The sequence below is a fragment of the Glycine max genome, chromosome 8, assembly GCF_000004515.6.
Source record: "Glycine max cultivar Williams 82 chromosome 8, Glycine_max_v4.0, whole genome shotgun sequence".
NCBI classification, from domain to species: Eukaryota; Viridiplantae; Streptophyta; class Magnoliopsida; order Fabales; family Fabaceae; genus Glycine; species Glycine max.
Window position 1 is genome coordinate 8,016,828 of NC_038244.2, and position 12,927 is coordinate 8,029,754.

Genomic DNA, 12,927 nt, shown 5'->3' on the forward strand with positions numbered 1-12,927 from the left:
TAACTAGTAACCTCTTAGCATTGAATTTCTAATTTCTAGTTAACGTTAAACTCCGAAATTGCAACAAAAAAAAAAAGAAAAATAATCTCCCCTCGTCTTTTTTTTTTTTCGGGAGAATTTTCAAACTATACAAGGAAAAAACGAAAGGAAGCCATATTCTCTCTACCTTTTTGAGACGGCGAATAAATCACGACAAGTAATTTCTCTTCGCCAAAAATAGATTCATTTTCCGTCCAAAGCGACTTCCGTTGCCGTTACTGTTGTAAAAATTGTCTAACTATCTACCATAACAACCTCGACCTCTCCGTCACCGTCGTCGTTACCGACATCTTCGCCGTCCTCGTCGAGCCATCGCTCCACGGGGGCGCACTCCGCTTTGTGCCGGAACTTCCAATCAAGCGCTTGGCACGCGCGTGAGCAATAATTCACCTCGCCGCACACAGAACACCTTCGAAACTCGTGCTTCCTCGTCTCGGGCCTCCCGCACCCCGCGTTAGAACAGAGTCTCAGCCCCGGTCCCGGAGAACCGCCGTGAGCGGCGAACCACTCAGTCATGAACAGGCTCGCCGGATGCACATCCGGCGCCGGCACGTTGCATCCGAAATCGCTGAGAAGCGGACACCCGGACCCCTGCCGGAGCTGCTGCGGCTGAAGATTCCAACTCAGCAAGGTACGCGCGGCGGCGCCGGTGGACAGCACGGCGGCGAGCTCACGCGCGTTGGCCTGCACGAGGAACCGCCGTCCCTCGGCGATGTTCTGCCGTACGCCGTAACCGTCCTGTAGGCAGTGGCCGAGCTCGCGCAGCGCGTCGACGTGTCCGAGAAACGCCGCTCTTGCGCATAGCGCCACGCCGGCGCGTAGGTCCTTGTCGCTCTTCGTGCCCCCGCTTCCGTTGAACTGAATCACGGCCAGCGCGTAGAGAGCCCGCGCGTGAGAGTTAATCGCCGCCTTCGCCATCAACGACGCGCCGCTCCCTCGGTTTTGCAAACAGTAGAACCGAATCTGCACAAATCAACAAATTTTAGATTTGTCAATAACAATAACAAACAACAAAATCTCAACACTTCACAGTCTTTTACAAATTAATTAGTATTATTATTAGTACTAACCATGCCTAAAGTATAGCAAGCTTCAATGTTTCCGGCATCGGCACAGTGTTTGAGGAATTTGTGTGCCGAATCGCACCAATATTTTGCTTTAATAGTGAAAGTTCTCGGCGAGGCTTTGGATAATACAAGCGAATGAAGTGCTAATCTGTTTAATCTTTTAGACCTGTTGTTTTTGCACAAAAACCAAAATAAAAAACCGTTCAAAAAAAAAATGTAAGAAGGAGAAGAACAAGGGTTGAGAAACTACGCACGTGATTAAAACATTGACGAAATCGGAAGGTTTAGTGGCGGTGGAACTAAGCTTGCAGAAGATGGAGATTACGAGGTCATCCGGCAAGGACTCGAAAAAATCGTAACGACCGGCGGCGAGTTTTTCCGGCGTTTTCTTCTGCTTTTTCCGGCTATAAATAATGGAGTCTCCGGCAGGAACATGCATATGCATGTGCAGATCCTTGCTTTTTTTCTTCGTAACCCTCACATTGGAGCACATCCTTGAGACTACACCAGGATAACACGCACCTCTCCTTGTTCTCATGTCCCTCTAATTAATCACTCTTTCGTTCTTTCTTTTTTTCTGTCTCTCCGTTGAGAGATAAAAAAAGAAGAAGAAAAATCTAAGTAACAAGTTATATATAAGAGGGTAATGTAATGAATCTCCAAAACCCGGACCACAACAACATCAACGACACCGAAGGCTTTTAAATACCTGTGTGATAATATGTAAAATTTAAAACCAGACACAAGAAATGTTAAGGTGGGGCCGCAAATACTTAATTACTGAAATAACCCCAATGTTGTCGTTTATGCTGGTCAAACGAAGTTGATCCAGATCCGCACCGTCGTCGTGCGTTACTTGATGCTGTGAATGTTAAAATTGAAAATTGGCTCTTATTTTGTAATGCCAAATGCTTCTCCCTTGTCTTCATGCCTTTCATTTTGATTTTGAACAGTTTTTCCTCCTCTCTTACTCTCTTTCTTTTATATATTATATTCTTTTTCCGTCTGTATTTATATTTAATAAAAAAAGGAATGGAATATAAGAGGAAGACAGTAAAGATTGTCGAGTTTGTTTTAAAAGCGGTTAAATTAGTTGGTAGTGAAAACACTAATTTCAGTTATTTGAAAATTCAACTTCACCCCAGGTTTGAAACAACATACGCGATTCTCGCGTGCGCGTGAGACACATTTGTGTCGTTTGGAGCGTGTCTCTTTGGAACGTGTTTCAGCAATTTCAGGTACCGAATCCTTGGCACTCGTTTAAGACCAAACTCATTTCGAGGTCAAAACTACGATTCAGCAACTGGTGCAGTTACACTCATCTCTTTTACTACTAGCTTATCCCTTTATTTTTTGTTTTTATGATCTCATTCCCAACCCAATTTTCTTAAAATCTTTATTTTATTACTGGCGTGTGTAAGAGATGGGTGATGGTAAAGTAAATTGCAATAACTACTTCTTTTTACGAAATATTGTCATAAAAAGCAGTTTTGTTTCGACCGATATTTTTTAATTTTGGCCCGTATTTAATTTTTTATACTAATATCTACGTTAGTATAAGATAAATAATCTTCCCTAAAAAAAGATAAATAATTAATCTTATCTTATATAAGTTATATGTTTGATTTATAATAAATAAAAAATTCTAAATTTAAGTATAAAATTACTTTTGATTATTGTAATTTTTTAAAAAGAAAGGAGTAATAGATTAAAAATGATATTGGATTAAGGAAATTAGATAAAAAAAAAAAAGAGAGAGAGTGTATTTTAAGATAATATAGAGTAAAGGTATTTGTGGGATAGATTTGCATCTGTTTGTAAAAAAATAAAATAATCGATTTAAAAGTCGATAATCTTTTAAATAAAACTAAAGTCAACTCAATTTATTAACATAATACATCAATCTTAATAATATATTAAATTGTAAAATAAAATAATATACAACTATAATTGAGTTATATTTTTAGTTTGATTAAAGTTCTTAGATTCGAGTTCTGGATATATAATTTGTGTTAAATGTTTTAAAAAATAATTTTATCATTCATAATAATTATATTTAACTTAAATACTATTATTTCCAAGGAAAGATATATGTGGTATAAAAACAAATAAACTATATTTCAAGATAAATAAAAAGTCAATTTGTTATTACCCTGAAAACAAGTGATTCTTGTATAAAATAAATAAATTGTGATTATTTTTTTAGAAATTTGAAAGAAAAAAATATCATTTATCATTGTATACCACCATTAAAAAAAACTTATTTAAAGAATACTTTGATTATATGAGAAGTTATTTAAAAATAGCTTCTTATTTTAGTAAAAAATTATATTCTTTTTGAGTTTTTATTATTTTGAAAAGTTGAAACAAATGCAAAAAAAAAAAATTACTTAATTAAAAAATAAATTAAATAGATTTAACAAATAAGCCTGAAATCAATACAAATACAGTAATATGTTACTAACTCAATAAATTGTATAGTTAATATGTAGTTGTTTAAGCAGATTACACTTTTAATATATAAATCAAAATGGATCAAGTTGGGACAATTTAAAATAATATATTTGTCCACGAAATACATTGAGTTTAATGTCCTAAACATGAATCCATGAAAAGTAACTTTAAATCTAGATGTGATGATAGGATTATTAATGAACATACCTTTGACTGAGAAAAATATTTTTAAATTAATTGAGAAGGTAACATATAAAATTGAACTTCAAATGAGAGAAACACAAATACTAAAAATGTTTGATTAATAAAATAAAAATACTAAATTTCAGTCTTTAAACATCTAATAATATAGAATTATGCTAATTGTTCTGAAAAATAAGGCAACTAAAAATTAAAGAGTCGTTAATTATGCATTTTTTATGAGAAATCGTGACTAATATTCGTCATGATCCTAAATGTTTACAACATCAGTATTTTTTTTATTTCATATCTTTAATTAAGATTTGAATTATAGATTATTTAATTAAGAAATACATATGATTATGATTTATGTCAATTAATATTAGTTATGAAATGTTTGAGATTTGACATAACATTTTCATGACATATGTTATTGTGTAAGACCAACTATATTGCAAATATTGGACACAATATTTGAGAGAAAATAATCAATGCTTAAATTGAATTCTCATTGCATGAAAATGGTATCCTACATGTGCTTCTTAAATAGGAATCGGTTCATACTTATGTGATGGTGGGCCATGTGAGACATTTTTTATTAAAGCAAAGTGGCAAATATAAATTTCTTAACCTGGAACATATATTTTATATATATTTTTATCCATATAAATTAAATATGGCATGAGAAGTTTCTAACATGCACACACTTTATTTAACTAGCTAATACAAATTTAAACGTTTGAATTTTAACATTGTTTTTCACATTAAATATATTAAATATCAGTATTATCATGTATATAAATATGAGTAACATTTTTTTACACATCCATTCTTCTCAAAATCGCTCTTTCACTTAAATTTCAATGTCATCCAATTTTTTTACTCACGTATCCCAAATCCTCAACTTCCTCTTATTTTAGTTCAATATATTTCTACATGTGTCTTTACTAGTGTGTTGGAAAACTAACAAAATTGTCTATGACATCCAAAATCATGGTGAAAATTTGAAAAAGTGGAAGCAATTATTTATTGTTTTGGCTTTTAACGTGAAATTGGAATTGATTATGGAAAAATTAAATCTAATCCAAATACACTATACAACAAATCCATATAATTTTACAAAAAATTAATTGTCTTGATTTTAATAACAATTTTCGTCATCAACTGAATGTGTAACATATCATTCCCATATTATTGGTTAAGACTAAAAAAAAATATTTTATTTTAAAAAAATAAATTAACAAGATACAATTAATGAGTTTTTTAAAAATAAATTACACCCAAATGCACTAATACAAAAATATTGATTAAATTATAGTTGACAAATTATGATTTGATACAAAAAAAAACCATTTTATTTTTGTTTAAATAATAATTTGAGCGTATTAAAAAACAACTGAATAGTAATTTTGTTAATATATCCTCTATATAGATGGAACTGAATTTATATGTTCTAAATGAAGTATTTTGGCAAGTGTATTTCCCCTAAAAATAGATGTTTAACCTTATATATATATGGTTAATGATTCTTGGATGGAAACGTGGCTTATGGGGAACCTCCCGTAGGACCATAATAACGTAAACAAACAGTGTCGCTAATGTGTCTTGTTGTCTCAGCAGTTGTAAGTTGTAACGTTGAGTATGGAAATAAAGAAAGGTAGTATTAGGATTTAGGAGATGTGGACAATGTTTGAGTCCATAGTAGAGATGAGCTAGATGGGCGAATAGGACGTGTGGGTATAAGATTATAGCAACTCCTACTCTATCCTATCATCAGCCTACGCCAACCCCATCACATCCAAAGCAGAGGCTGCTACTGTGACTGTCTCGTATTTGCTTTGCATGTCATAAACAAGATATGCATCTTATCCGCATTTTGTCTTTTTATTATTTTTCATCCTCCTCTGCCACCAACAAAGAAAGCTTACCTCTCTTTCTTTTTATCTAACGTATACATATCTCAATTCTCCCCATGCTTTCTTCTGTTAACGTCACTGCTGCTGGAAACAACAATTGAACTCAAGAAGGAATAAAGAAGAAAGCTATTTACCAGGGAATCGAGTAAAAGATTGCGAATAAATGGACTGTGTCACTTGGTTTTCTTTTTTCTTTTTTATAAAAAAATGCCTCAATCCTTATAGTTGTGTTTAATTTTAAGTATCTGAATTGATTTTACATCTATTTTTATATGTTTGATTTTAGTTCGTGAAATATTTTAAAATTAATTTTGAGTCTAAAATTAATTTTAAATTAATATAAGTTTAACTAATTTTTGTGTTGAGTCAAAAAATATATACTAAATTTTATTTTTAAATTGATTCTATATTAAAAATATTCATACTTAAATCATATCGCTTTAAAATTGATTTTAACTAAAATCAATTTTACAAACTCAAAATTAATTTTAGCAAGGCATATTCACGCAGTTCATAACCAAATATTAATACCTAAATTAAAATGATTTCAAACAGATTAAATATCCCCTCATTTTCAATATAAAAAATAAATAAGAAAATCTGTGAAATTAAATCTTACTCTAATTCATGTTCAAGACCTAGTTTTGATCAATTTCAGCAATTTTTTTACACGTCCAGACATCATCACCTCTGAACAGTTTCTATGTAATCTCAACCACTCATAACAGAAGCACCATACTGCAAGCAAAAAAAAATGCCCACTGCTCTCTTCATTACTGTTGCAGAAAGCGCATTTGCAATCATAATCATAGTTTATATCAAATATTCCTCTTTTCTTTTATCAAGAAATATTCTCCGAGCACAAGCTGAAACTTTTAAAGGATTTTTTTAAACCAAAATCTTTTGAAGAAAGATTTGTCGACCACTTCATATGTGGTTTGTACTACATCATATGTGGATTTAACAGTACAGTTTCCTGATAAATCTATCTAGCTTTCACTTTCAGGAATTTGCAAAAGCTTGACTAGAAGAAATAATTGATCACAGTACTGCAGCCCATGAAGTGATCCATTATTGGATTGTGTCACAAGTTATATAAAAATGCTAGAGGCAAAATTGAAGACTCCACGACATCGCATATGATAGCTTCATCCATAAACATATTAATGTATGGAGATATTTTTTTCCCTATAAAAAACATATATTAACATTTACGCATTAATTTTTTTTTTCAAGTATAATAACAAATAATAAATATCGTGAATTCATATATTAATAACCTGATACCTTAGGTTGTTTTTATTAATATTAAAAAATAATACATATTAAATATATTGTATTTTGAGGATGAGTTCAGAAACTCAATGGCATATATTCTTTTAAAAAAGCATACTTTTTTAAATAATCATGTATTAATAATACAACTTCTTAACAAATTGTAAAATATTCCTTTATTTTAATTATATACTGCTTTAGTTTTAAGATTTAACTATATATATTGTTAATTAATATATTAAGTTGAGTTCACTTAGTCTTATCTCATATATTTGTCGAGTCTTAGGGTGTGTTTGAATTTTTCTGAGAATTTCTAAACTAAATTTAAAAGTAAAATTAGTCAAGATTAAGATCATGTTTAATTATCCCTCAAAAGTTTGTTTGACTAAATTTTAGTTTGGAAATTCAAAAAGATTTGTGATACCTTTATAAATTCAATTTCTAAATTTAAGTTTAATCCAGACTTGAATTTATAAATTTTAATCCATACGTGCATATAATCGAATCAAATACGAGTTTAAAAAATTGATCCAATTACATTTTCAAACTGGGTAAAGAAAAAGATAAAACCGTTCTAACTCATTCCACAAATACCCGATACTCAGTTTGAAATCATGTAAAATGGACGGATTGATTCAAGAAAAAAGAAAAGTGCAAAGAATTTTAATCGTTTGGTCATTTAGAACTAATTACAGTTTGGCCAAATGTTGACACTTCTTGTGCTATTCATTAATGATATATTATTTGTCTATAAAAAAAACAGTTTAACCTAAGTGGCTTGTTTGTTAGGAGCGAAGCTATTAATTAAAAAGGTAGGTTAGGGCTGCAATCTTATCCAAGTAGGGGGAATGTTATTGCAAAATTGCACAACTTTCTTACTTTGTCCTAATTTTGGACAGAATCTCTGAAGTGTAAACAGAGATGTTAGGTGGGGCTCTTTTTGTGTTGGGAGGTTTCTGGACAGGTAAGTTGTTCCCTCTCATTGATGCACGGCTCTTGTCGAAATATGCCACGCGGATGCATTTTCAGGCACATCCTTACGGTGCTGTCACTAGTCTCACATGCCACGCAAGACAAATTTTAAAGACACCCCCGCTTAATTGCTCCCTCTCACCCTTCCCCTCTTCATTTTTCCTTAAAACCAAATGAAGGAAAAACGTATCAAACAATACTACTACACTCACTATTTATTGCTTTTTCTCTGTGTTTGTGTGTCTATATATATAACTGTCGTACATTCATTTTCTTATTAATTCTAACTAACAAATTACACTTGGAAACGTAGAGTTTTGTTTCCTCAATGGTTTGATGATTTTTCCTTCTTGCTTGAGACCAATTATTCTGTCTCTTGTTTCGTGTATCGCAATTAATAGGCAAAGTTGGTATATTAATGGTATACGTATGATTTCTAGCGGCTTGTGTAGATGGTATTAGAATTCATTTAATTATAAATGGGTTGGTCCGTAGATCTAAAAGTTTTTAACTGTACCAAAAGTAATAATATTTTTAATTCATTAATGAAAAAAATTGTGTTTTGGTTTAGTTCACTTCTCTTATATATAGTCAAAGGTCTACAATTTTAATTTGATATATATGTTATGTCAATGCTTTAATACTATATGAAGAGACAAAAAACTAAAGAGAATGTTTTTTCACAATTTTCACTCCCCAGAAATTGATGCAATTGAATCATATGCTCAGCTTTTTATGCAGACTCACAATTTGCCACAGTTTATTGAAAGAAAGTGGATAGTGCAGCATTATTATATATACTCTAGAAGTATGTCCTTGCATTCTTTTTTAAATTGTCACTCTGGGCTTCAATTCGTATATTTTACACCTTAAATAAATAAATAAATAAAAACAATTATTGTACTAGTGTGTGTAAAAAACTTTGCTTACCAATGCTATATGTCGATAAAAACTTTGTTTAGTCGAAGTAGACTCTACTCTATGATTCAAGTGAAGTTAAAAATATTGGAGACACTCCTTCCTAATACAGTGATACTAGACGGGAAGGTGATGAGAGTTAATACTGAATTCATCATAACTACTTGTATCAACCCATATTAGCTAATCATATGTCAAATAACATAAAACGTAACTAATATACAAATGTATTATTATTATATTATTATTCACATTCACATTTGATTGATTGTATTTTTATTTTTTAAAAATTAATTAATTATTTATATTTTAAAAATTAAACAAATCTAACGACTCAATTATTTTTTCCTGTTTAGAACCCTCATATTTTATTTTTCTATCGAAATGATCGGATGAGTCTATGTTAAGAGTTTGATATATGAAACAATTTTAAATATTTAGAAGTTATAAATTTAGTAAAAAAATAAAATTTGAAGGTTTGTGAAATGGAATATTAAGGTTTGAATGTGATAGGTATTCCTCTTTTTTTTGTTTAATTGAACTAATTTGATGTTTTGGTTGATGGTTCTCAAATACAAAGTTAAAAAAAATTAAACCAATTCAGTTTATAAAAACTTTGATTATAAAATGACATTTTAATTGTTTTATGTAAATGAAATTAAAATGACGACATAACTAAATTTTCCTAATTTTAAAAATAGATAAAGTTAGCTTTGTTTGAAAAAAATGGAGAACAAATATCATGATTTGGTTACATGGAAATTAAACTCATGTACTTTTTGGTAAAAGCACTAATGAACAACTGACAAAAGTTGAAGAAAAACTTTACTGTGATATTTGTTATTTACTTATTTTTTCTTTTGGTTAACGATAATTGATTATTAACTATTATTTTACCCTAGTTCAAAAGATATAAACATTTATTTTATATAACTGAAATTCATAATAAATAAATATTCTTTATAAATAAATTATTTTATATTTACAATAAATAATTTATATTGTGATATAATATTATTTTTATTTATTGATAATTTTTAAAAGAATGATTGAAAAATAATTTAAAAATAAAAATAAAAAGGTTAAATGGAAAGAGATAAACGATTAAAAAATCAAGTGTATGTAATTATTTTAATAAATAATACATACATCATGTAGCTAGTATATTTACTAACATAATTATCCCTAACTGTCTCCTAGATTTTATAATTTTTGTTAACTCAATCTTTCCTATCTTTTTTCAATTCTTAACTTAGTTGAAAGAATATGACCTATGATTAAAATTTGACAACGAAGGCCACCACCAAAATAGCCATTAAATAGGGTTCATATGCACGAAAGTGTGGATTTTGACACCTATAAGCAGGCCATAGTTTTCTGCGGGCAAAAGAAAAAACAAAATAAAAAGATGTGTTGATCACCCATTCATCCCGCAATAGCTTTTCCAATCAGTTAGGTTGACTATGTGCCCCCTACAATTGCCCGATACGGAAGAAGTAGACCACACCATGCATGCACCAACTTCAAACTCAACTGGTGTTTTGAATCACTGTGCACCAATTTTAAAATAATATTTATTTTTTATCGTTATCATATTACTCGACGAGAGAATTTTATTGTTCATACTAATTCACGTCAAATAAAATTATCTTTGACAGAAGATATTGCTAGTCTAAACAAAAAAAATAAAATTATTCATTTTAATTTATTTTATTTCTTTTCTGTTCTCTTTCTGCATTGTTATAAAAATAACAGTGAGAAATTTATGGAGAAATAGTATTACTCATAATTTAATTAGTATATAAATTCCCAAGCACATGCAGGCTTTGGCCAAAGTTAACGTACCAAAGAGAAACGGTTAATTTGTGCTATGATTGCGTCCACGAATGCGGGTGAGAAATGCGATTTGCGAGTTGGGAAGAGGTTGAGATATTTTTAGAGTCTGTGATGGATGATCATGGTTGACGTACAAATATGTCAATCTTATTCATCAATCCGTACGCTGCAGGGATGGATCGATTCACTAAATAAATTAAAAAAGGGATTAAAACTAACAAGTGAAGCAACAAAGATCACTTCATTTATAAACCACTGCACGGTGCATGCCTCCATATATATCCATATCTCATCACTGAAGTAAGTGTGAGGAGTTTGGAGACATATGCAGAGGATGTTGCTTAACGCATTTGCCAAATACTACCACTTATTTTCGTAAGGGTCCCTTGGTGACTGGTGTGAGAGAGCATGTGCACGTGATACACCATCTAAACTAAACCAAAGCAAAAACGACGGTTGAGTTGAGTATGGCCTAAGCTACATATTGCTTGTTTAACTAGTGTTACACATGTGTTATGTACGAGTGTCAAATCAATACCATTTACTATAAAAACCACTTCAGCTTCAATTCAAACTTGTAACTATATGATCCTTTCCTTTTAGCCTACCTGGTTGGTTCAGATTGTGGTAATGCACGCACCAAGACAATAAACAACCTATTTAATTTATTCCAAAATTAAGGTGTGAAGTAACGAAATTATAAGATTATTTTTTGTCTCAATCTTCCAAATTTATTTTAAAAAATTCTAATTAATCTAAAACTTGATAAAAAAAAAAAGATAAGTAATATTTAATTAAAAATTATTTGATCTATTTTCGTTAAAAATCAAATTTAAATAATATTGAAATGATTGAATCTTAATTTTATTATATTAATGATTTGTATCCGATTAGTTGGTTGAAAGGATAAGATCACGCACTTGTGATTATGAGCAAGGTACACTAACTAATATATACAGCTACAGTAGTCAGATTGAGGTCAACGCGAGGGACGGCAGAGTTGTCGGTCCCCATGCTGCATGCAGCCAAAGACTCTTTCATTGTACTGTAACGTTTGTAATCAGGAACTACTTTACTTTACCCGTTGTAGATTAATTTGCTCTCAGTTGAAAAACGAGTCATACCGACAATATATATATATATATATATACAACCGACAATTAATTACAACCATATATGTATAACGTACACGTACGTATATTATGCCGCGTACGTAGAGATAGTCTTTCCTGTTGCACATCTTTCTCTTCTCACATTATTGTTTAGGAAAAAGAGAGCAATAATTAAGAATCGCATGTTTCCCAGTTTCCCTTTTCTCTAGCTAGGGCTGCTAATATTAACCAAAATAACTCATACTTTCTTTGAGATTTAATTTGATAATTAATTCATAGAATTTGGTTTATGATTTTCTAAGTTGAAAATGGAGCTCGTTAAGGATCAAAACACAATTTGTACTGTATTCTGTTTCTAGTTCATATTTTGCTTATAAAATAATGTTTTAATTTACAACTGTCCAAGATTTAAATAATTTTGACTAGTAGCTCATGCTTTTTGAGATAATAAGTTAAACCCAAGTGTAAACAAATTATTAAACTGAAATCGAGCTGTGAATGAATATGAGCTACTAGTTCTTATGAAGACGAGTCGAATTATTTAGGTCCTACTTTTTTCCTTTCTATTTTTTGCTCAAATTATTTTCGGCCCTACGCCCCTACCATTTCTGCCTTTTTAATATTTTCTCAAAACAAGTGTAAGCGGAAGGGTAGTACAATTAATATAACTCTTTCACTAGTCGTTGTAGAAAAGCAAAATATTTTTAATTATATAAAATTTTAAAATTATAACATAATATTAACTAGTATTTTCTTACTAAGATCTTTATATAAAAAAACGATATGAAGTGTTGGTCTGTTGGATAACAAAAAAGGGAAATAAAAAAATTAAAAATTACACATAATTTTATCACAGATGATATTTTATTAATTATATTTTCTTATATATGGGATGGAATATTAAACGATAAACAAAAAAATAATCCGAAGTATTTGTTAGTTACAATTTTCTTGTTCACTCTTTGTAAGAGAAGGGGTCAAAAGGGCAAATTTATTACTACACCGTACAACAAGCATGTGAACCTTGCTTTCTTGGTTTGAAAAGTTGCGAGGATGTACACTAGTACTACTGACGCCACCTACCTAAACCCTCAGATTCTACGTTATGGTATTTAGCGGCAAGCAAATTCTAGCAATCTCATCATATTAATTGTTGAT

At 30.7% G+C, this 12,927-nt stretch overlaps 1 protein-coding gene across 1 annotated transcript; it reads right to left on the reverse strand.

Annotated features, from left to right (window-relative positions):
* Nucleotides 1-1,819, reverse strand: LOC100819013 (F-box protein At1g67340). Its single transcript, XM_003531147.5, has 3 exons — nt 1,361-1,819; nt 1,110-1,272; nt 1-1,002 (listed from the first exon to the last, which is right to left on the reverse strand). The coding sequence occupies exons 1-3, from the start codon at nt 1,642-1,644 to the stop codon at nt 274-276; spliced, it is 1,176 nt and encodes a 391-aa protein (XP_003531195.1). The 5' UTR covers nt 1,645-1,819; the 3' UTR covers nt 1-273.
* Nucleotides 1,820-12,927: the final 11,108 nt, after the last annotated feature.